The sequence below is a fragment of the Mytilus trossulus genome, chromosome 8, assembly GCF_036588685.1.
Source record: "Mytilus trossulus isolate FHL-02 chromosome 8, PNRI_Mtr1.1.1.hap1, whole genome shotgun sequence".
In the NCBI taxonomy this organism is placed as follows: Eukaryota; Metazoa; Mollusca; class Bivalvia; order Mytilida; family Mytilidae; genus Mytilus; species Mytilus trossulus.
Window position 1 is genome coordinate 52,503,476 of NC_086380.1, and position 24,394 is coordinate 52,527,869.

At 33.1% G+C, this 24,394-nt stretch overlaps 2 protein-coding genes across 2 annotated transcripts in view; both read left to right on the plus strand.

The window, feature by feature from the left end:
* LOC134727751 (ankyrin-1-like) overlaps window positions 1–24,394 on the plus strand; it is a 619,083-nt gene that overhangs the window by 77,295 nt on the left and 517,394 nt on the right. Inside the window, exons 9-10 of the mRNA XM_063592138.1 lie at window positions 1,952–2,053; window positions 11,305–11,409. Of these exons, the coding sequence (XP_063448208.1) occupies window positions 1,952–2,053; window positions 11,305–11,409 (207 nt within the window). The remainder of the gene's footprint in view (window positions 1–1,951; window positions 2,054–11,304; window positions 11,410–24,394) is intronic.
* Window positions 16,961–18,885, plus strand: LOC134681481 (uncharacterized). The gene is made up of 2 exons (XM_063541116.1): window positions 16,961–17,405; window positions 18,588–18,885. Exons 1-2 carry the CDS (start codon window positions 16,961–16,963, stop codon window positions 18,671–18,673), a joined length of 531 nt encoding a protein of 176 aa, XP_063397186.1. The 3' UTR covers window positions 18,674–18,885.

The window sequence follows — 24,394 nt, forward strand, 5'->3', positions numbered from 1 at the left end:
GAACAATTCATTCAGACTTAGGTCTGTATTTGTTTGTTAATGTCTGGTAATGGTATAGGTTGGTGGATATATTGTGCCTGTTTATAATACTCCATGGAACAATTCATTCAGACATAGGTCTGTATTTGTTTGTTATGTCTGGTAATGGTATAGGTTGGAGGATATATAAGTATATGGTGCCTGTTTATAATACTCCATGGAACAATTCATTCAGACATAGGTCTGTATTTCTTGTTAATGTCTAGTAATGGTATAGGTTGGTGGATATATGGTGCCTGTTCACAATACTCCATGGAACAATTCATTCAGACATAGGTCTGTATTTGTTTATTATGTCTGATAATAGTATAGGTTGGTGGATATATTGTGCCTGTTTATAATACTCCATGGAACAATTCATTCATACATGGGTCTGTATTTGTTTGTTAATGTCCGGTAATGCTATAGGTTGGTGGATACATTGTGCCTGTTTATAATACTCCATGGAACAATTCATTCAGACATAGTTCTGTAAATGTTTGTTTTGTCTGGTAATGGTATAGGCTAGTAGATATATTGTTTCTATTAACAATACTCCATGGAACAATTCATTCAGAATTAGGTCTGTATTCGTTTATTATGTGTGGTAAGTGTATAGGTTTGGTGGATATATTGTGCCTGTTTATAATACTCCATGGAACAATTCATTCAGACATAGTTCTGTAAATGTTTGTTTTGTCTGGTAATGGTATAGGCTAGTAGATATATAGTTTCTATTAACAATGCTCCATGGAACAGTTCATTCAGATATAGGTCTGTATTTGTTTGTTATGTCTGGTAATGGTATAGGCTAGTATATATATTGTTTCTATTAACAGTACTCCGTGAAACAATTCATTCAGAATTAGGTCTATATTCGTTTGTTATGTCTTGTAAGGGTATAGGTTAGTGGATATATTGTTTCCTATTCCTACATAATTGGCTTAATCAATATCTCTTTTAAAGTTGGTTTCCTGACTCGTTAAAACAAATGAAGCATGTTATATTTGAGTTGTTGAAGAAGTATCTAATTAATCTTTTATATGTTATGTAAAAGTCAATAACTACAGTCTATCAATCAGGTTCTTATATTCTAACGTATGTTCCGTATAAGCTTTCAACATGTTAACATTTCTAGTCATTTTATAACTGCAACTGTGTGTTACACATGACAATAGCTGTTGAAAATATAAAAAGAAAACTGATAATAGTCCAATCGTTTCAAGGATATACAGGTATCATAATCAGCTTTCAAATATGCGTTCTTGATGAAGGAAAATCAAGAAATATGCTTGAGACGCATGAACATTTTGAAAGTGTCAGTTTTCTTTCTTCTTACTGTTCTGAAGGTTTGTAGGAAAGTTAAAAAGAAAAATTAGGTTATGTAAACACATCCTTTATATATATAAGATGTGATATGATTGCCACTGAGACAATTTTCGACAACTTTCTACAACGTTACAAATGACGTAGATGTTAGCAGATTGTTTGTTTGTGTGGTATTGTGTTGACAGCTGATGATATATGATCATATCTAGATTGCCTTGACGGAGACCTCTTTGAGTGTGATACAACTTACCATGATATTGTTCGTGTATTTGTTTGTTGCAGTATGCAGCTTCTTTCAATGATAATGGTTATTCCATGGCGACTAGTTTTGTTGGTGGTGGAAGCTAGAGTAAACAGACGGACTTTTTTTTATAACTTGCAATCTTTGTGAATTTAAAAGGAATTTGTTTTTTTTACACACGTTATACATTTAATCCATAAGTATAATTCCATAAAAAAATGCGATTAATAAACATCATTTTGCAGTTCTTTAATTTCGAATTTGTGGCCAGTGTTATTTTGTTTTAGACTATAATCATGCGTATGACAAAGTGTTTTTAAACTTATGTATAATAATACGAGCATTACAAACTTTTCATTTCAGAATGGTTATACTCCCTTGCACAGAGCTGTCAAAGGTGGATTCATCAACATAGTTAAATTGTTATTAGAAAGAGCAGATATAGATCCAAATAAAACTGACAAGGTACGAGATTGCGCTCTTTACAGGATTGTCAAACTTTGTCAAATAAAATATACAGATCCCAAAAAAATAATACGGTATGAATATATTGATCGAGTAGTAAAATTGCTAAATCGTTGGAGAAATCAAATAAAAGGAAAGAAAAATGATATTTAAATTACACATATCCTGATACATATTGAAAAAAAAGTAAATGTGATATTATTGCACATGAAAAAACTTTCAACTACGTTACAAATGACGTAGATATAAGCAGCTTTTTCTGTTTCTGTTATATATAATAAGACTGCTTTAACTAAATCAGGTCATATTTCGATTGCCTTTATTGTAACCTCTTTCTTCATATCTGCCCGTAATGATACCAACTTGTATGCTGTGAGTACGAATTACCATTATAGTGTTGTGTATTTGTTTGTTGAGTTTGACGCCACGTACAATTATGGCAATACGAAGGGGACCATACTGTTGTTGGTGGAAGATGGGAAAATAAACACAGAACAATTGCACTTCTAGAAAATATGCAAAGTTTGTAAATAAGATTTGAATACACATCACCATGCACAATATTATGTACACAAGTAATTAACTTAAACCACATTTACAGTTTCAACGAAAGTACGGAAAATTATGAAATTGATTGCCGTCTCAAAATGTTTGCAAATGAATTGAATTTTACTCTTATCATTTGTATGAATTGTTTTTGTTAACTTTCATACGATGCTATGAACAGCGCAGTTTTTGATATTGTCCGGGTTTTTTATTCGAGAGCAACAGTGAAATCGTCCGGGTTTTCTAGCAGAGGGTTCGGGTATTTTAATGAAAATTTGAATAAGAAAAAAGACATTCTAGACTCTTTCTAGTATATTACTGTTTTTAAGTGAAGATTAACGGCATATATTCACAATGAATCATCAAAGCATATTATATAGTTACACACTAGGGGATAGGTTTGTCTGGTTAAGAAACCCTAACGGACGTATCCCCAAAGTGTATAACTGTCTAACACCCGATGTTAAACCCTTTATTTGTCTTAAATGGAACCCTTCTATTTAACTTACTATGACATCTTCATACAAACTTTGACAATTGAATCGATGTTACAAGAGTCAAAATTGACATTTTGCATATTCCCGTTTAATCCATGAGCTAATATGGAGCAGCAGGTCAAGGTTAGCTGTATCGTGCATTCTTATTAAATAACATTACATCATGTTCATGGTATGCAGTTGTCAATATGGACGGGTATAAGACGGACGACATTTTTAGTCATTCGTTGGATTTGACAGAAAGACCTGACGATAATGCAATATATATTATCCAAGGTACTTACATTTATCAGTTTAATTAAGGTACTCATACATGTATTTTACATGTAACGGCTTAAAAAAAGCCTCCCAATTTCTTCTCAACAGTTAACAAACATTCATAGTCGAACATACTGAGGCATATATGAGTTTGGATTAAAAATACGACGACCGGTCGACACGCTTAGCATTCAAAAATATATGTTGCATATGTAGGAACCCACCTTGTTGGGCAATCCAAGGGGATGGGGTCCTAGAGCTGAAACCCCCTTTTTAACGATCAATGTTTTTGAATGGGAACATATGACTGAAACCCCCTTTTTTTCTTGGGTTAGCTACCCCTTTTTAAACCGACTGGATCCGCCACGCGTTGTCCTCATTAGTCTTCAACGAACTAAACTTTATAAAAATATTCTTTATAAAGCACGAAAATGTCAGTATTCATCTCAAAAGCTAACAAAACCTTTAAATATACTTATTAAGAAGGGATATAGTTACGATACTGTTGTCAGGTCATTACAGATTGCATATTTTGGCGTTAATATTGATTCATGGTCTTTGCATCGGAACTAAATAAAAATATTTAAAAAACAGTTGTGGGCATGACACGGGTTATGTTTTTACTCATATATGTTTTGATGGTATGATACTAAACCCCTCACGGGGAGGATTGTGCCTGATATTCATATGATGAAGAAATAATTTTTCAATCAGTTTAATTAAAGTCTGGAGCTGGCATGTCAGTTAACTGCTAGTAGTCTGATGTTATTCATGTATTATTGTCATTTTGTTTGTTTTCTTTGGTTACATCTTCTAAAATCAGACTTAAACTTCTCTTGAACTGAATTTTAATGTGCGTATTGTTATACGTTTACTTCTATGCACTGGCTAGAGGTATAGGGGGGTTGAGATCTCACAAACATGTTTAACCCCACCGAATTTTTGCACCTGTCCAAAGTCAGGAGCCTCTGGCCTTTTTAAGTCTTGTATTATTTTAATTTTAGTTTCTTGTGTACAATTTGGAGTTTAGTATGGCGTTCATTATCACTGAACTAGTATATATAATTGTTTAGGGGCCAGTTGAAGGACACCTCCGGGTGCAGGAGTTTCTCGTTGCAATGAACACCTGTTGGTGACCTTCTGTTGTTGTCTGCTCTATGGTCGGGTTGTTGTCTATTTGACACATTCCCCATTTACATTCTCAATGTTATTTATATTTATTTTATCATTAAGACTTAGTCCGAATAAAATCTAAATGTTTTGAATGTATAATTTAGATAAAAGTTTTCTACTTGTATGTTCTTTAAAACATTGCAATATTGGATTAAAATGAAAGCTTCAAGCAAAGGAGTATTTGAATATTATTTTGGCTAATTGGAATTGCCTGAAATACGTTTTTTATGTATTCTATGAAACAGTTTGTAGTGAATATTATGAGTTAACTCTTATATTCATGTTAAACACAAATTTCTATTTTTATGAAAAAAAATGAACTGTGTTTATTTATGTAGAAGCAGGGGTTTCAAGACCTTGTGGTCAAAATCCAGTGTTAGTCTTGTTTCAGAAATAGAAACTATGAAATATAAAAATAGAACTGGGATGTAATACTTCGTAGATCAAAATAACATTTTTCAATTTAATGCAAAAGTTCTGTTCTGAAAACGTACATCTACTCTGCATTGTAAAATAGAATTGTATTTAATCCTTTATAAAACGGTCTTTAAAACATAGTGCAGGAAACTCGTAACCTTTTCTACTTCAATTCATGCTACGTTTGCTTTTTACTGATAACAATATTTGTTTGGGGAACCCTGGATTTTTTTTAAAAAAGTAGTAAGATACCTACTAGACAGCAGTGAGGAATCAGAAAAATTCTATGTGATAAAACATATTCTACTAAAGGAGACCTATCCTCCTAACCAATCCCCCCACACACATAAAAATCCGTGAATGAAATATTAAAAAAAAACCACACACACTTAACCCGATCCATTTCTATTCCCATTGACAATAAAATTTGAATTAAATCTCATAAATAATTAACAATGACATTATTATTTCATCAGCTTAGTACACTATATGTATGGATGTCTCAATCCGAATTATCTATGATAATTAAGTCACAAATATATGTTAGACTCAGATCGGCGTCCAGTTTCTAATCAACGTCTGTTCCTCCAATCGACGTCCAAATCTGATGTCACATTTTCAAATCGACGTCCAATATTTTGATATTCTAATCGGCGTCCAATTTGATGTCATGTATTGCCAAAACGACGTCCGATTGATTGTGTAGTCATCTCGAATCGATGTCAAATATCAACAAATGATTATTTACTGGACTTACACTTATACATGTTTTGTAGGGTTCTTATGACAACTAAATTTTCAAGTATTTAGCGTCCCTGATGAGTCTTTTGTAGACGAATATATTTGTCACACATTATATGTTTAAAAGTGTCAACTGGTTTTTATAGTTCGTTCTTATGTTGTACTGTTTCATCACAGTTCTAAATGGTTAGAAAGAGGGGTTGAATCATGCTAACATGTTTAACCCCGAAACATTATAAATGTATGTGCTCGCCGCATTATGTATGTATGTGCCTGTTCCAAGTCAGGAGAATGTAATTTAGTGGTTGTCGTTGTTGTATTTTTGTTTTTCGTGCATTATTTTGTACATCAACTATGTCTTTATTTTCTCGTATGAATTGTTTTACATTGTCACATCGAGGCCTTTTATAGCTGACTATACGGTATGGGCGTTTCTCAGTTTTGAAGGCCGAACGGTGGTCGATATCAATTGATCTCTTGTGAAGATATCACATCTTTGTTTTAAAAAAAAAATGTCAGCTGATATCGGTTCAGTTGGATTTTGTATTCTGTCTCCAAAACGGACGTAGATTAGAGAAGCTAAAAATTTAACGTCAATTAGAGAAGTAAAAAAATGGACGTCGTTCAGTGAAGCCAAAAATTGGACGTTGATTAGATAGGCATAACATTTGCCGTCGATTTGAGGATATCATTTGTGACGCAAAATTTGGACGGCGATTTGAGGGACGGACGTCGATTAGAGACCGGGCGTGGATCTGAGTCTTACATATATACTCTGCATGTAATAAGATATGACAAACAGCAATATATACAAATGAACCATACTTGTCTATAACAACATATAAGTGCCAATACACAATTATCAAACTGACGAATGCATTTGTTTCAATCCTTGAAAAGTACTTTTGGTGGTTGTTAAGAATTGCACTTGAGGTGTTCCCGCTACCACTCTCTATTGTACACGACGTCACCGTTGTTGTGACGTTAGCTATTCGGGGTTCCAATGCAAGTTTCATTGCAAGTAGACGTTCTTATTTCTAAGCCTAAATTTGTGGCCGATACAATCACTCTACGATATTGGTGCCGTGACCAGGATAATGTAGCAAAATATATGTTGTCATGGTAACTGATACATGTCTTCTCATATACTTCTCTTAATTCCTTGTTCCCTGTTTCCTTCTCATCTATTCGCTCAATTCCGAGTGTTTCTAACTTCCAAAACTTCTCCAGGTCGCATTTTTCTATCTTGCTTGATGTCATTACATTCATCATAGATGTTGGCTGGTCATTGTAACTTGGTGTACCGTGGAGTGGTCCTGACAGTAAATAACCTATTTTTGATTTCACGGCAGTAGGTCCCTCACCTCTAATGATATTGTTTTCTATCATTGACCAATAGTAGTCGGCTCTTACGAGGACTGAGACTTGGAAAATGTCGTTCGCGCTTACTGGATGTGCGAGTTTAATCCCGGATAAGAACGATAATTTAGCAGCTTTGCGGATATAGGTTTTAAGTGGTCCGGCGATTTCCGGTACGATCAATACTCTGATCGGCAATTTGCCTTCGTCTGAGGGCAAATAAATAGTTGCAGTTTTTCAGTGTCTAGTTCGTACTTTCTGCGCTGTCCCCGAATCCGGATAAATTTAAACTTTCTGTGCCAGTTATTGAGAACTGCAATTTAGCGGCTAAGTCTTCTGTGATGAACGATCTCTGTGCGCCCTCATAAAAAAGAATGTTGGCATCTAAAGATTGTAGTCCTGAACTTACAGGATTTATTACGGTTTTGGGCATGACATTTCGTGGTTGCCTGTGAATGTAAAATTGTGTCCGTTTCCTTCGCGTTGTGTTGAATGGTACTTACGTTCACACTAACTTCTTTATCTATTTGTGCATTATCCTTACATAAACTCGTGTGATGACGCTTATGACATTTTCTGCATGTTTTATTTGACTTACTATCAACCAGGTTAAGATGTCCTAACGTGTGGTGAAATACTACCCGCTAGACGAGCGGAGACCGATGCAAAGCAAAAGATAAAAATGTGGACCAAATGAAACTATCGTATAATTTAATGGACTGTTAACTGTTCGTGCTTTATTACAGGAATAATTTTATTTTATTCGCACTCATTATCAAAGACGGTTAAAGATATTCAAAGTTTAATATTTATCAGAGACAGTTATTCAAAGTGAAATTTTCATAATTTATTTTCATTTTATTGTTATTAAATCTATTTGCGGGCCCCCAGAATGTTAAGATTTGCACTTTAGCTGTTCCCGCTACCGCTCTCTACTGTACACGACGTCGCCGTTGTTGTGACGTTAGCTATTCAGGGTTCCAATACAAGTATCATTGCAAGTAGACGTTCTTATTTCTAAGCCTTAATTTGTGTCCGATACAATCACTCTACGATAGTGGTGCATAACAATACATGGAGATAACTCTGTGAAACCAGCTGAACTTTTCAGTCACGTTCTATTGTTTAGAAAATATGAAGCTTCTCAATGATCAAAATTAGGTTTTTTTTCAAACTGCTATGTATTCAACCATTTTTTTTTCGATAAAGAGTCAGGCTCAATTTTGTTTGTAATTTTGATATTCTTGTCAAAGCCTCAAAGAAAATATTTTGTCAAAATTTAATGAAATTTAAACGAGCCAAATTAATTTCAGTCAAAGTGTTGGGTACGACCTTGTTTTGAACATTTGGTTATTTTTTATTGTTTTAAACATAAATACACTAACAACTAACATGTAACACTATAGGAAATCTGTATAACCACTCGAAAAAACACGAACGCACTCAAGAAAGGCCGGACTGCTTTCGAAAAAAACAGAACACAAACTAATGTTTTCAATGCAATAACACGAATTTTTGTATTGTGTTTAAACATACGAAAAGTCGTGCGAGGTCATTGACCGCAATTCGTTTCTGATTAGATAATAAAAGAATCCCAAAAGTCATTCCGGATGAAGGATCAATTTTCGTGAAAAAAATAATGTGTAGATATTTTTTATGAATATACCTGAAAATACTTTTTGTGAATTAGCAAAGACTATTTGTAACAACTATAAAAATAGTCCAATGTGTTCAGATAATTAAACCAATGTATTGTATTAGTTAATGTTACTGAATATTATCCCTGGGTATTCAGTGGTGATTTAACAGGGAAACTTGATGAAATGCTGTACACCAAGTTTAATGGTTAAACAGCAATATATTCAATAAAGAATCAATAAGATAGAAAAAAAAACGATATTTATTGATAGTGGATTGGGAAACAAGTTTTGCAACTTATATTAATCCCTTTCCACTTTTCGAGTACGAGTGCTGCCTTATACGTGTTATAGTGGCATTAGCCTGCTCTTTTTCGAAATCTTCAAGGGTGTTTTTGCCGATTTTTTGTAACTCGTGTGTATGTGTGAGGATATATAGATTCCATGTAGGCATTTCCTTCTACATTTGCATCAGGTCGGGTATAAAAAAATGGGTTTATTCTTTATTTTGGAATTAAAGCATCTAAGGCTAATTTTAACTTTTGTGTGTGTATAATCTGGATATCTTACAGTTAGTATACCAACTGTTATAATATGAGTGTGATTCAACTTACCATGATATGTTCGCAGGGGCGTAGCTGCCGTTAGGCACTATAGGCACGTGCCTACACATAATTTTTCACAAATATTTTTTTTTATCAGTAAAAAAATGATGAACGCCAGTGAAGTTGTCAAAACTCTTTGATTATCGAATGTCATGTGCACAATAGTTTCTCTTTTTTAGTGAATGGAATATTGGATAGAAATTAATGTTATTATGATTTTACCTTATATAGAATCTATAATCTAGAACTTTATTGGTTCAGATCATTTCACTTTTATCAACAAAAACTTGAATGAACATCACTGTGACTTAGACACATGAGTGTTTTGACTTTAATTTGTTGTTAGTTTTCGACTAGCTCAGTTTCCACTTTGCCTTCACCCGACTTGCCAATGTTGGTCGTCCGTTTGGCTGTGCAGGATGTATAAATATATACGCAGTCACGTCTGGTGAGGATGGGGACATTAAATCCGATGCCTAGTTGTAGAGCGAATGCCACTCATTGGGGAGTTCGTAGTTGGTCTACTGAAAGGCAAAATTTCTGCTCCTATCCAATAATTCCTCATTTTCCAATGCATAGCATTTTCAAATTTCCAGACCTTCGTCCTGGACGTTTTTAACAGGTGCCTTTTACAGGACCTAGCTCCCCGTCTTATTTATTGTAAATTTGTGTTTTTTTGTTTGTCCAAATTCCTAGGATAAAACATGAGAAATACGAATTGCTTGAATTTTATTACGATAGTTTGAACAGGACAGAACTGTGTGTATGTGTTTATGTGGCTAGGGTGAAGGTTTAAGAATGAATAAAGATTGATGATTTTTGTCTAGCCAAAAGGATAGTTTTATTATATAGTAATATCAGTTTTTACGTGCGTGACAATTTTTGTTTAAATTTATTTATTTATATAAGATGAAATGCACATTTATACTTCAATGAAGGATCGTCACAAATTTTACTATTAATTAAGTTCTACGTATCAATCAGAATGGAATAGATATGAACACACCAAACAGGGTGTACTGCTTAATGAAAGAGAGACGCTGATCTACGCTGGGCAGTGCATGATGTAATTTTTTGCTTCATATTTCCGATTGTATTGCGCTATCTAATTCACTAATCAGATGTAATGATGAATTATTCATAATTTTTCGAACTTTTCATCATGTATATTAAAATTATCATGTATAAATAACCAGTAAATTTAATATTTTTGTACATCAAATTATGCAGCTGAAATGCTGAAAATCGTTTTCCGTCGGGGGGCTTCGCCCCCCTGAACCCCCTACAAGGGCTCTGCCCTGGACCTACTGGAGGCCTTAAGCGGCCCCCAGACCCCCTGCCGATTGGTGCCTACAGTTGGCTGAATACCTAGCTACGCCCCTGGTTCGTGTATTTGTTTGTTGGAGTATGAAGCTTCGTTCAGTAATATTGATTATACCATGGCGACCAGTTTTGGTTGGTGGAGAGCCTAGAGTAAACAGACAGAACAACCGACTTTATGGAACACTGGCAATACTTGTCAACTTAAAAGGAATTTAAATAAACATCACCATGAACATTATATATGGACACAAGTTATTTACCTAATCCATATGTTCAAAAATGCGATTGCAAAAAACGGTTTTGGAATTCTTTATATTATGTTGAACTTTTGGCTAATGTTTGGTTTCTGTACTCTAATCATTTGTATGACAATGTTTGTTTACACAAAGGGGACCATGTTTTTGTTGGTGGAAAATGGGAAAAAAACATACAGAACAACCGAACTTCTGCAGAACAGACAACCATTGTCAATGTAAACGGGATTTAGTGAAAATGAAAATGTTTTATGTACACAAGCTATTAACATAAATCACATTTACAGTTTAAACAAAATTGCGATAAACAAAAAACGGTTTAAAATTCATCAACTTCTCAAAATGTTGGCCAATGTATTTTTTTATATTGTAATCATTTGTATGTATTGTTTTTGTTAATTTTCATATGATGCTATGAATAGTGCTACCTTTTCATTTTAGTATATGGGTGATACTCCTCTACATTTAGCTGTCAGTGGTGGAAATCTCGACATAGTGAAATTGTTTTTACAAAGAGCAGATATAGATCCAAGTAAAGAAAATAAGGTACGAGTTGACGTTTTGCACATTATTTTCAAACTTTGTTGAATCGTTCATTAAAATCAATATCAATATAATGTTGCTGATACAAATTACACATATCTGCAAAATACTATAAATATCAGAGTAAACTTTTTTTATGTATCCACAATTATCAAAAAACAAGAAATACTTATATCAACATCATTGGGGTTTTATAGGAATCAAAGATAATTAATCGATTAAGATGCGTTTTTCTTGGATATAAGTTTTCTTGTGTATTTCAATCGTACAGATAAAATTAAGACAAGGATATATCATTCATGAACGCATGTATATACTGCCACTACTTATTTGAATAAAGTCTGAAAATAGGATTCCTCGATTACTGTAGATATAGTTAGTTATCAAAGGTACCAGGATTATAATTCAGTACGCCAGACTCGCGTTTCGTCTACAAAAGACTCATCAGTGACGCTCATATCAAAATATTAAGAAAGCCAAAAAAGTTGAAGAGCATTGAGGATCCAAAATTCCAAAAAGTTGTGTCAAATACGGCTTAGGTAATCTATGCATGGAATTAGAAAATCCTTCGTTTTTTTTTAAATTCAAGGTTCTGTAAACTGGAAATTTACAAAAATGACCACATTATTGATATTCATGTCAACACCGAAATGTTGACTACTGGGCTGGTGATACCCTCGGGGACGAAACGTCACCCAGCAGTGGCATCGACCCAGTGGTGTAAATAGTTATCAAATGTACCAGGATTATAGTTTAGTACGCCATACGCGCCTTTCGTCTACACAAGACTCATCAGTAACGCTCATATCAACATAGTTATAAATTCAAAGAAGTACAAAGTTGAAGAGCATTGAGGATCCAAAATTTCAAAAAGTCGTGTCAAATACGGCTAAGGTAATGTATGCCTGGGATAAGAAAATCCCTAGTTTTTCGAAAAATTCAAAGTTTTGTAAATATAATATTTACAAAAATGACACATTATTGATATTCATGTCAGCACCGAAATGTTGACTACTGGGCTTGTGATACCCTCGGGGACGAAACTCCACCAGCAGATGCATCGACCTAGTGGTGTAAATAGTATATATATCTAAAAAATTAAACAGTTTGCTTAATTCCATATGATCTTTTTCTTTATTGATTTACATCTTGAAAATGTCGTTAATATAACATAGTTGTCCTTAATTCATGTTTTTAACTACTGCTAACTAATATCATAAATCTAAGTCTTAGACGGAAGGTTTTTTTTCTAAAAATCAATTTAATATTCATCATTTTTAAAATAGATTAGAATACATTTATATGAAGAATGATCAAATGCTTGTTAAACATGATTAGATTAGATTTTGTGATATATACTGAGCCAAAACAAATTTGCAACAAATTAAAATTTTATTTTATTACAAAAACATGATTTAAATACAAACCGGAACTATGAAAAGTCAGAAGCAAAAAGAATGTTTATCACTCACATTCAATAGGCATTCTTTTATATGGAGTGCAGTAGGGTCAAAGTGTCTAAATGGGTATAGAGTAAAATCACAAAAATACTGAACTTAAAGGAAAATCAATTCGGAAAGTCCATAATCACATGGCAAAATCAAATAACAAAGCGCATCAAAAACGAATGGACAAGAACTGTCATATTCCTGACTTGGAACAAGAATTTTCAAATGTAGAAAATGGTGGATTAAAACCGGTTTTTTTTAGCGCTAACCCTCTCACTTTGATGACCTTCTCATCAAATTCCGTTATATTTACATTGATGCGTTAACTAAACAGACACAATAAATAAAATAGTCAACATATGGGTACATCAGTCATCATCGTAATACAAATTTAAAAGGAACAATTCAACAGAAGACAAAAACATCTATCTACAAGCACATTCATTGATTTGTGTGTCTGACGTCAGAAAATTGTATACGTCACATAGATCTGTCGTTCAATGTACATACAAACAATTTTAAAATTTACATAGGCAATGTTAGCATACAGGGTCAAAAAATCAAAAGTATGTATCTCGCTACATTGAAGACCTGTTAGTGACCTTCTGCTGTTGTTTTTTCTATGGTCGGGTTGTTGTCTCTTTGACACATTCCCAATTTCCATTCTCAATTTTAAGAATAAATTTCAGAAATAGACCGAGATTTGAAATAGTCCAAAAGTAATATAGAATTTATAAGAATCCACAAATAGTTATTTCCAGTACGCGATTGAATGATTTTGACGTTTGTGGTTCAACGTAGTTTGTAATTCATAATAGAAATATATCATAATGACACAAAATAGAACAATATCAAAGTAACGGGATCTTTTATGCAAAATCAATATATCGTACATGCTCCACGTGCTTAGATGACGGATTTGCAGCGTTTAGCATTCCATTTAATATCTTTTGAATTTGCCGTTTTGGAATTTTATTTCTTTCCCTTATAAATCAATTTTCAATTTTTTTTTGAAAATTTGGGAAATGATGAATCAGCATAAATTCACAGTTAAGAGTACGCATAGTGTATTTACAGTCCTGGATTTTTACGGATGTGTCGGTTCGGTAAAGCCCAAACATGTTCGATCGGATTGAGGTCTGGGTATCATCTTGGCTATTTTTTTGCATTTCCAGTTTGTCTGTATCCTGTATTCTTCCGCCATATTTGTTTCCTGCACAGTTTGTTTTGTGTCGCAATATTTCGTTTAGATATTTTACACATGATATCGAACAATTATTGTGCTTTTTATTTTCATCCTGTATGACCGAGCACCTTTTTTTATAAGAGTTATCTTTCCGAACACTGTTTTTTCCTGTTATTACTTCTCTTTATATAATTAGCTACCGTGAATGAAACCGACAATATAAAAAAGAAGATGTGGTATGATTGCCAAAGAGGAAACTATCCACAAAAGACAAAAATGACACAGACATTAACAACCATAGGTCACCGTACGGCCTTCAACAATGAGCAAAGCCCATGCCGCATAGTCAGCTATGAAAGGCCCGGATAAGACAATGTAAAACAATTCAAACGAGAAAACTAACGACCTTATTTATGCAAAAAAAATGAATTTATTTTACCAAATATCTCGTTACATCTTCAAGATATTGTTCTCATTGGTTCGAAGCAATATGCAGACTCAATATACGAGTTATTTCCCCTTCTGTATTTTATATACAGAACATGCATTTGTAGCTAGTAATCAACAATTGATAGAGCCCTGGGATCTTTTGATTTAAGGTCCTTGGTCCATTAAACATATAATGTCAATTTTGGTTGAAAGGGTACATTGAAATTCCATGGAAGTTTTATCTCCTCTTATATTCCAAATAAACTCATCATAGATACCAGGATTAAATTGGTTTTACGATGATATTACTCGTAACACATATAGTAGGTGTCTTTTAATTCAAATTGTTCCGACACCATAAACCAGAAGTAAAATTTAGTATACCGGAAGTACCTATTCATCTCTCTTTTTTTTTAGCAAAAATATATAAAAACTATAAATTTTGGAAATCAGTGTATATTAAACTACCATCTGAAATGACATTTTAGACTAGAAGTGGATATTGTTCTACCAACGTTCAATGGTTCTCTGAATAGATGGTTTTTAATTATATTTGCATTCGCCTAATTTTTTTCCCGCAGTATTGTTGTTTTAAAAGTTAAATATCTGATATATGATATCGAACAGTTTATACGTTTTTAAAAGTGACACTGTTTACCATTTTGTTAATCGAACATGTTACTTTGTCAAACTTATATCCCCGAACACTGATTGTTTTGTTCGGAGTACTCCTTTGCAACTGTTAAAGATTACGACAACATTATTTTCAGTGTCTGAGTACAAAGTTGATGAACAAGGGTATGTCAAAACACGTCTCGTCCTTTTTCTAAAAAAGTTCATCGGAAGGTACCAAGACCTTGTTAATAAATATTCCGTATCAACTTCACAAATAATACAGGATGGTCTTGATGTATAGATTATGCGTACTGATGTAGTTTATCATCTTAACAACGTGTTTTATAATTATTTTTTGTCCATAGATTTACGAGTTTTGAAAAGCGGTATACTACTTTTGCCCTTATTTATAGTTCTTCATTTGTCATTGTTCTATTATTAATATTACTTTTACTGTTGAATGGTTTTATGTGATATCAGTTTGACATGGATAGGTACTTAAACATCTCGTCAATGTGTTTGTATTGTCTTTCATTTTTTGGTGGCGTGTTTTGTATATGCGACTTTTTGTATTTCTTTGGTTCTTATAACTTGTATTTGTTTGGTTCTTATAACGTGACTCTGTACTTTAAAAGATCCCGTCAGTATGATATTGTTCTATTTTATGTCATTATGATATATTTCTTTTATAAATTACAAAATACGTTGACCCATAAACGTCAAAATCATTCAATCGCGTAGTGGAATTAACTATTTGTGGATTCTGATAAATTATATGTATAACTTTTGGACTATTTTCAATCTCGGTCTATTTCTGAAATTTATTCTTACATACTTTTGATTTTTTTAACGCTATATGCTAACATTGCCTATGTAAATTTTAAAATTGTTTGTATGCACATTGAACGACAAATCTATGTGAAGTATAACATTTTCTGACGTCAGACACACAAAGAATGAATGTGTTTGTAGATAGATGTTTTTGTGTTCTGTTAAATTGTTCCTTTTAAAATTGTGATACGAGGATGACTGATGTGCCCATATTTTGACTGTTTTATTTATTGTGTCTGTTAAGTTAACACATCAATGTAAATATAACGGAATTTGATAAGACTGTCACAAAAGTGAGAGGGTTAGCGCTATAAAACCAGGTTTAATCCACCATTTTCTACATTTGAAAATGCCTGTACCAAGTCAGGAATATGACAGTTCTTATGCATTCGTTTTTGATGCGTTTTGTTATTTGATTTTGCCATGTGATTATGGACTTTCCGAATTGATTTTCCTGTAAGTTCAGTATTTTTGTAATTTTATTTTTTCCCAAATTGCTCGTTATTTCGTTCTAACGAATTTTCCGGAAGATATCCGAAGACTCCATATGTGGTTTATTTTCCCATATGCATTGAATATAAGTGATATGCATTTGTAACCGGTAAACCAAGAGTGATAGGGTCTTTGATTTGCCAGTCTATCAATTGAAAAAAAAAGATCTTGGTTACAATTATAACGGGCACTGAATAAATATTCCAATACTTATTATTTTCAACCATATTTGCACTTTATTATATATATCTATGCAAGGACGTTTATTAGATGTTTGTTATACGTTCTTGATCTATGTAGCCACAATCAGCAATATTTTAATTTCAGAAGAGAATTTTTATACAAAATGAAAGCATCATTAAAACACAGGGCCCGGTTGTTCAAAAGTGTCGTTAGCCTTAACGATGATTAAGGATAACGAGTCGTTAAATCTTAACTAAGTCGTTAGCTAACATATGCGTTAAAATGTGTTGTTCAAATTTTTTTAACGACAATGTTAACTAACACTGCGTTAAGAGTCGTTAAAATTTTTGTCGTTAAAATGTTACCCATAATGCACAGAAAATCTTCACTTCCTGCTACCAAGATGGCTGATTTATCTGCAAAAAAAATGCCTAGGGACAGAAAAGCCAATTGCACATCCATTGAGGCAAACCTGATCAGTTCAAGAGTTACACATGAGTTGGAGTTATTGAAAGGGGTATTTTCCCCAGAAGTGTCAAATCAGAAGAAAAATGAGTTATGGAAAGTCATAACAGAGGAAGTCAATGCATTGGGTGTTTGCATGAGGAGTGAAACTGAAGTCAGAAACAAATACCGTAATATGTGTCGGGGTGCCAAAGAGAAGTTTACCATCAACAGAAAGGAAATGAGCAAAACTGGAGGTGGACCACCACCCACACAGCTGACTATTGCGGAAGCAAACATAGTTAATGCTATGAGGGATAGTGCCTCATTCATTGGAGTTGGTGGCTTGGAGACAGAAATAACTTGCAATGGTATGTATTTTTTAAATTCAATTTAATTTTTACTCTAATTTCATTCTTTAATTTGACTTAAAAACTTTGATTTTAACCTGTAGATATAGAAAATAATTTTACGCTAACGATCGTCTGCTTTGACAGAAGGGTTTCCCATAGCATGGGATTTCCTCGCTTTAAATATATTTGACCTTGACATGTTCTAAAAATATATATGTCAATCTACTTTTAAATTTTCATACATATGCGCAACTAGTGGTCACTTGTACATAAAGGATTGCATTATTCACTTACACTTTTTGCATTTGGATATCCTTGAAACAGTAGTTAACCTTTATCAATCTTTATTTTGACTGCAAAACCTACTTTCACCATCGTGTTGATTTTTGTTTTGCTATTACCGCTGTTTCATCCCTTGTGACATTGAAAACATATTTTTTACGGAGATATGACTTTAAAAGAGTCAAAAACGGTTTTAAAGTGATGAAACTGTTTTAATCAATTAAAACAATAACTTATTAAGTTTAAAATATATAATTTCATGTTCAGATAAGAACTTATTAGTTGCTTACACCATAGAAAAAAGACTATAGCCTGTTTCTTATATTTTATAAATGAATAATCTAGAGTTATTCCTCTTCGTACTTCTGTTTTCAAAATTAAAAAAAAATCAGTTTACTTTCAAAGTGACCTTCTAAAACTGAAAACAAACTATAAAAAATAAAAACAAGGCTTCGGCTCAGGGGATATAAACTCTATGCCGGGAGTGTCACAGTATATACCCTGACTGAGACCTGAATAACATATAATATACTATAATTGCATGAGTGTTATATACTATATGTTTATGCTTTCACATTTGCTCTTAACCATTTCATAGGTCATTTGTAAAAAAAAAGTAAAAAAATCAATATAATATACTTTGAAATAAAACCTTTTTTCCCTCTTGTCACCTATGAAAAATTCAGGTCATTGTCCGTATGTTAATATTTATATTAAAAAAGAAGATGTGGTATAATTGCCAATGAGACAACTCTACACAAGAGCCCAAAAAGATCACTGTACGACCTTAAACAATGAGCAAGGCCATACAACATAGTCAACTATAAAAGGCTCTAAAATTATCTATTTGTATAGATTTGTTCTTACTAAGAATCTTTACAAGAATTTATATTCCTATTTCTTTACTTGATATTTTAGAAGCAATTTCCGCCACAAATGGAAGCCAGTCTCCATGCACTGCCACAGCTACCCCAGACCTACAGCAGAAGCATCTGTCTGGATGAGAGCCTTAGACAGACATCATGCAAACTTGCAGAACAATGAGCAGACCTGCCCTGTAGCTGATGATGCTGAAGGGACTAATAGAAATGCCACATCTCCAGGACCAAGTATTTCAGCATCTTCCCAGTCAAAAAGATCTTCAAGTTCATGCAGGTAATGTTACTACATATTTACAACAAGAAATTTCTTATTTCATGACATCAGCAATTATATACGTTCAACATTTATATAAGTCTCAATTTGTGTTCGGTGCACAATTTGGAGATAAAATGATCTCAAAAGTTACAAACACATATCTAAAAGCAGCCTTTGAAAAATTGATTGTTCCAAAAAGATAAAATAAAAAAGGAGATGGGGTATGATTGTCAATAGGACATCTATCGAGCAAAGTTAAGTGGATATAAGCTGTAAGGTTACTGTGCAGCCTTCGACAATGATAAAAACCCATACTGTATAAAATACCATGCAATGTTTAAAAAAAAGGAATTTATGAAAAACCAAATACAAAGTGAATGAAAAACCACTGACCTACAGAGACTACTGATAGAGTGGGTGAGCACTCAACCTTTTTTTTAAGGGGGGGGGGGGTGAAAATTTGGTCCTGCCCTGGTTGTTGTTGTAATTTCTGTCTTGCCTTTTCATTTTTCAAACTGTTTGGTCCTGTCTTCTTTTCTCTTTAGATTAGCCGGTGCGTGACTTTTTTTACATAAATTGTCATCCTGCCTATTTCTTGCAAAGTGTCTCATCATGACATTTTTTACTTCTTCTCAAAACTCCTGTCCTGCCTATGTTTTTCTAATTTCTTCGAGACCCACTTCCCCAACCGAAATATCAAATGCTCCCTAACATTGATGCACACCTCATGGTACTAAAAACTTCAAATGGGCAGACAAAAAAAGAAATAATTGTTCCATTATAATGCAACTGATGAGACACTCTCTAGGAAAAAGGGACTGTAGAAAGTTGGCAAAACTTGATTATGCCGCAATCAACTTATAATGGTTATTTATACAGTAATTATTTTCAATGTGGTGTTTTTTTCTTGCAGCATACAACAGACACCCATCAAGAAGAAAAAGACAGCTGAAGATGTGTATACATTACAATGTGCAGTTCTTGAAAAGGAACTAGAGAAGAATACACTACAAGTAGATCTGTTGAGAAAATTGCTAAGCAAATATGACAGTTTAGATTCTGATGCCTTGGAACTACTGTCAGTTTTAGGGCAGTGATTGTCAAAACATTAGAAAACTTTTCAAGTTGTTAGATATTTAAATGTTTTGAATCTATTTACTGAAATGATTGACTTGTTGTAATTGTTTTTTCGAAATTTCCATTTTTATTACAAAATCAATTTATTAAAATACTGCATATATTATATTGATTGATTTTCTATTAAACACATATTGTATGTATAAAGAATTCTTTGTGATTGAAATTGATGATTATATAACTTATAAATGAATACTGTCAGCAATTTGGATTTTGTGTTGATTTTTTTTGGTAATTTTTGTAGCCTTATCAATGAAGATAAGATATCAATGTATTAACATTTTGATGTCAAATGTGATAATTTCAAGCTGGTAAGATGATAATTTCAATATTGAGTCTTATTTCACCAACAATGTTTCTGTATAAAGGAAATTGACTTTTTCAATGTTGATGGCTGTACAGTGTCATGTAATTGCTCATATCTATATCATTTGAAGTATATAAGATCTTATCTTATTGGCAAGCATACCAAATCTTCTATTTTCATTGTTGGTGCAAGATTTTGGCAATTGCCAAATATATTTTTTGTAACATTTAAGCTAAATAATTTTATGAAATCGTAAATGATTCTGGTCCTTCAGTTTCTTGGATTACAATACAAGAAAATAAAGAAAGTGAAAGAAATGTTTTAAATTTAATGACGGTTAAAATAAGTTTCAGCAATGTGCATCCTAATCCCTCTTCCATCCTGTTGTCCATTATAGTTGTTTCCATTTTCAACATCCTCATTAACAAGCTCTTCTGCTGCTACATCTGGTTCATTTAGCTGGATGCAGATGTTGTGGAGGATTCCACAAACCATTACTATTTTGGTTACCTTTTTGGGATCCATACGAATCTGCAAAATTAAAAAGAAATTACCATACAAGGTTACACAAGATTGTGTGGTTGAAGGAAGTTATAAGATGCAAATATAGTCGATGGTGTGGTTTTTTTTTTCTCTGGGACCACTGATCGATTTGTGCAATCTGTTGGTAACAGTCTCAAAAAATGAATAAGTTTGTAATATTAAGTTTAAATATACAAAAATTTACCCAAATAGTTCTTGTTGATAACAGACAATAATATACTAAGATACAACTCGGGTGCAAATTTATTCGATATAGTATTGAGAGTGAGAGGGGGTGGGGGAGTGGAAAAGGGGGAGGGTGGTATTGTAATTTTCTTAAAAAAAATTATTTTGATTATAATTTGAAAGGAAAAATATACTTCAATCAATAAGAAATAGTAATAAAATCATCTAAATAATAACTCACTTCAGAATGCAATATATGGAACCTTCTCTTCCATCTGCCAAATGTTCTTTCTATAATGGATCTTGTGACTGCATGCCATCTATTGTACCTTCTATGGTGTTGTTCATTGGGGTTCAGAAAAGGTGTCACTAAAAATGACCTGCAGGGATAGCCACTATCACCAAGTAAAATACCATTTTCCCAATTGCCATTTCTCTCCATGTGAGCACAAACCTGCATGAGCAAATATATCTATTTTAAAGAATACTATACAATACATATTAAAGTATACATACAATACAAAAATATATTTTAAAGAATATACATGCATATCAATTTAGTTTGCATTTAGGTCAGTCAAAGCCCCCCCCCCCCTTAGGAAAAGTTCTGGATCCGCCACTGTGGGACTAATATAATCAAATTTCTCAATTATAATGTATAATTATGATCTGTTTTTATACTACATTGTATTCTAATGACTAATGAAGCTGATTTAAAATTATTAATCAACCATTTACACTCACCTCTGATGTTCTGAAAACATGTGAATCATGACAGCAACCTGGCCAGTTTGCATTTATGTTTGTAAATCTTCCTGAAAAAAATCAGTTAAAACATTATATAAAGCACTAATTTAACATGTTTAAGTTACTTTTTGTCAATTAATATTTTTTTCAAAAACTATTAAACCTTAGGAGACATTTCACAAAAAGGGAGGGGTCAAAGACTTTAAAGCCTAAGTCTTATTAATCCAGCGTTTTTTTTAAGTAATTTGTTTATAGTACAAAATGGAAAAAAAAGGGGGGGAATTACTTATAAATAAGTTGTACATTCGTTTTAGAAAACAACCTTTTTTTAAACTGGATTTTTTTTTTATGAGAGTTACTGTATGTTTTTTTTTTATCTAGGTCTGGAAGTAAAACTATTAATATCAAATTCAATATAAAAACTTCGTAATATGGAATAGACTATAATGAGACTGGTTTCTGAAATTTAAATCAGGGGTAACAGCAGATTTGTGTACATTGTGGCGAGGGCAGTTCAAAATTATGTGAAGATGAAAACAGAAGAACATTACCCTTTGCATCACATACTGCTTGAACATTCAGGCTTGGGTAGACTTTTCTGTTGATAAATGAAAGTTCGTCATGATGCGGTCTCTTTATTCTTATATGTGTCCCATCAATAGCACCTAAAATATTTGGAAACCCAGCAAACTCGTAAAATTCAGCTTTTGTTTGGTTAAGGTTAGTAGGCCACTGAATGAACTGGTTCCTCTTTTCACAAAGGGCGTCTTAAACAGAATCGACCACTCTTGAAACTGTGCTTTTGTCCAAACCTACAAAGAAGAGATGCACAACTTTAGGATAATGACTGGCCAATTACTTTGTAAACAAATATTGTACTGTAGTGCAGAGTATGGAAGAAACAATGCAAAATTAAATGCACGTACACTATGAATTGCCACTTTAGATTCTGTTTAAAGTTCTCAAATTGAAATATTATATCATGAGAAAACATTTGTAAACAGTTGAAGCATTTAAAAGTATATACGTCTTACCTAATGTATCACCTATGACCTGGAGGAAACTTCCACTGGCAAGAAATCTAAATGTCACCATTATCTGTTGTTCTACACTGAGGGCATGATTCCGGTTTGTCTGACGTGTCAACTTGTCCCTTACTAGATCAGATAAGAATAAAATTGCCTTCCCTCCCAAATCTGTAGCGTGCTCTAAGTTCTGTGTCAGTGTAGTCTAGGGTAAGTTCTTCTTTGCTTCTAAACGTTCTTTCTTTTCTTTGAATTGGTACATGAAACAAGGCTAAGTCTAAGGCGGCCATCTTTAACGCTGCGTTAGGGGTTTAATCGAGGTATGTGAAGTGATTAAGTTTAACACAGATTTAACGACTGCGTTAAGCGTTAAAAATTTTGAACAACACTTAACGATTATGTTAAATTTAACGACACTCTAACGACACTTTAACGACTGCGTTAGCTTAACGACACTTTTGAACAACTGGGCCCAGGACAACAAAATTTTGTCTGCACAAATTAAGAGTGCCAGCATGTCCTCCTTTTGTACAATATATTGATATGTAACAAAATTTCAGTAGTTTTGATACCTCATGCTGACTAGTACAACAAAATGAGTTGACCGCATTGACAAAAAATGACCATATGTGCACTTTAATTTGTAAATCAAAATACCCGCATATTAGATCAGCCATATTTTTTTATATCAGGATTCAATGTATAATACTATGGACAGCAATATTGCAATACACTAACAACAAATTTTTGTTCGCATAAATTTAGGGTGCCAGCATGTCCTCCTTTTATTCAAAATATTGATACGTAACTAAATTTCAGTAGTTTTGATACCTCATGCTGACTTGTAAAACAGAATGATTTGATCGCAATGACCAAAACTGACCATATGTTCACTCAAATTTGTAAATCTATATACCATGTATACCCGCATAGTAAATCAGCCATATTTTTTGTGTCAAGATTCAATGTACAATACAATAGACAGCAATATTGCAATACAATAACAACAAATGTTAGGTCACATAAATTTAGGGTGCCAGCATGTCCTCCTTTTATTCAAAATATTGATACGTAACAAAATTTCAGTAGTTTTGATACCTCATGCTGACTTATACAACAGAATGATTTGATCGCAATGACCAAAACTGACCATATGTTCACTCAAATTTGTAAATCTATATACCATGTATACCCGCATAGTAAATCAGCCATATTTTTTGTGTCAAGATTCAATGTACAATACAATGGACAGCAATATTGCAATACAATAACAACAAATGTTAGGTCACATAAATTTAGGGTGCCAGCATGTCTTCCTTTTATTCAAAATATTGATACGTAACAAAATTTCAGTAGTTTTGATACCTCATGCTAACTTTTACAACAAAATGATTTGACCGCATTGACCAAAACTGACCATATGTGCACTTTAATTTGTAAATCAATATGGCTGCATTATAAATCAGAAGTTTTTTTTAAAATTTTGCATGGATTTAACCTGGGGCCTTTATGTCTTTTCCTGGCGCTTATGTTCACATTTTATTAAGACCACAAATGTAAGCAATAATATTGGAACACAATTAATGCAAAATTGTGTCCGCATCAATTGAGAGTGTCAGCATTTCATCTCTGTATTCATAATATTGAACAGTCACTAGAGATAG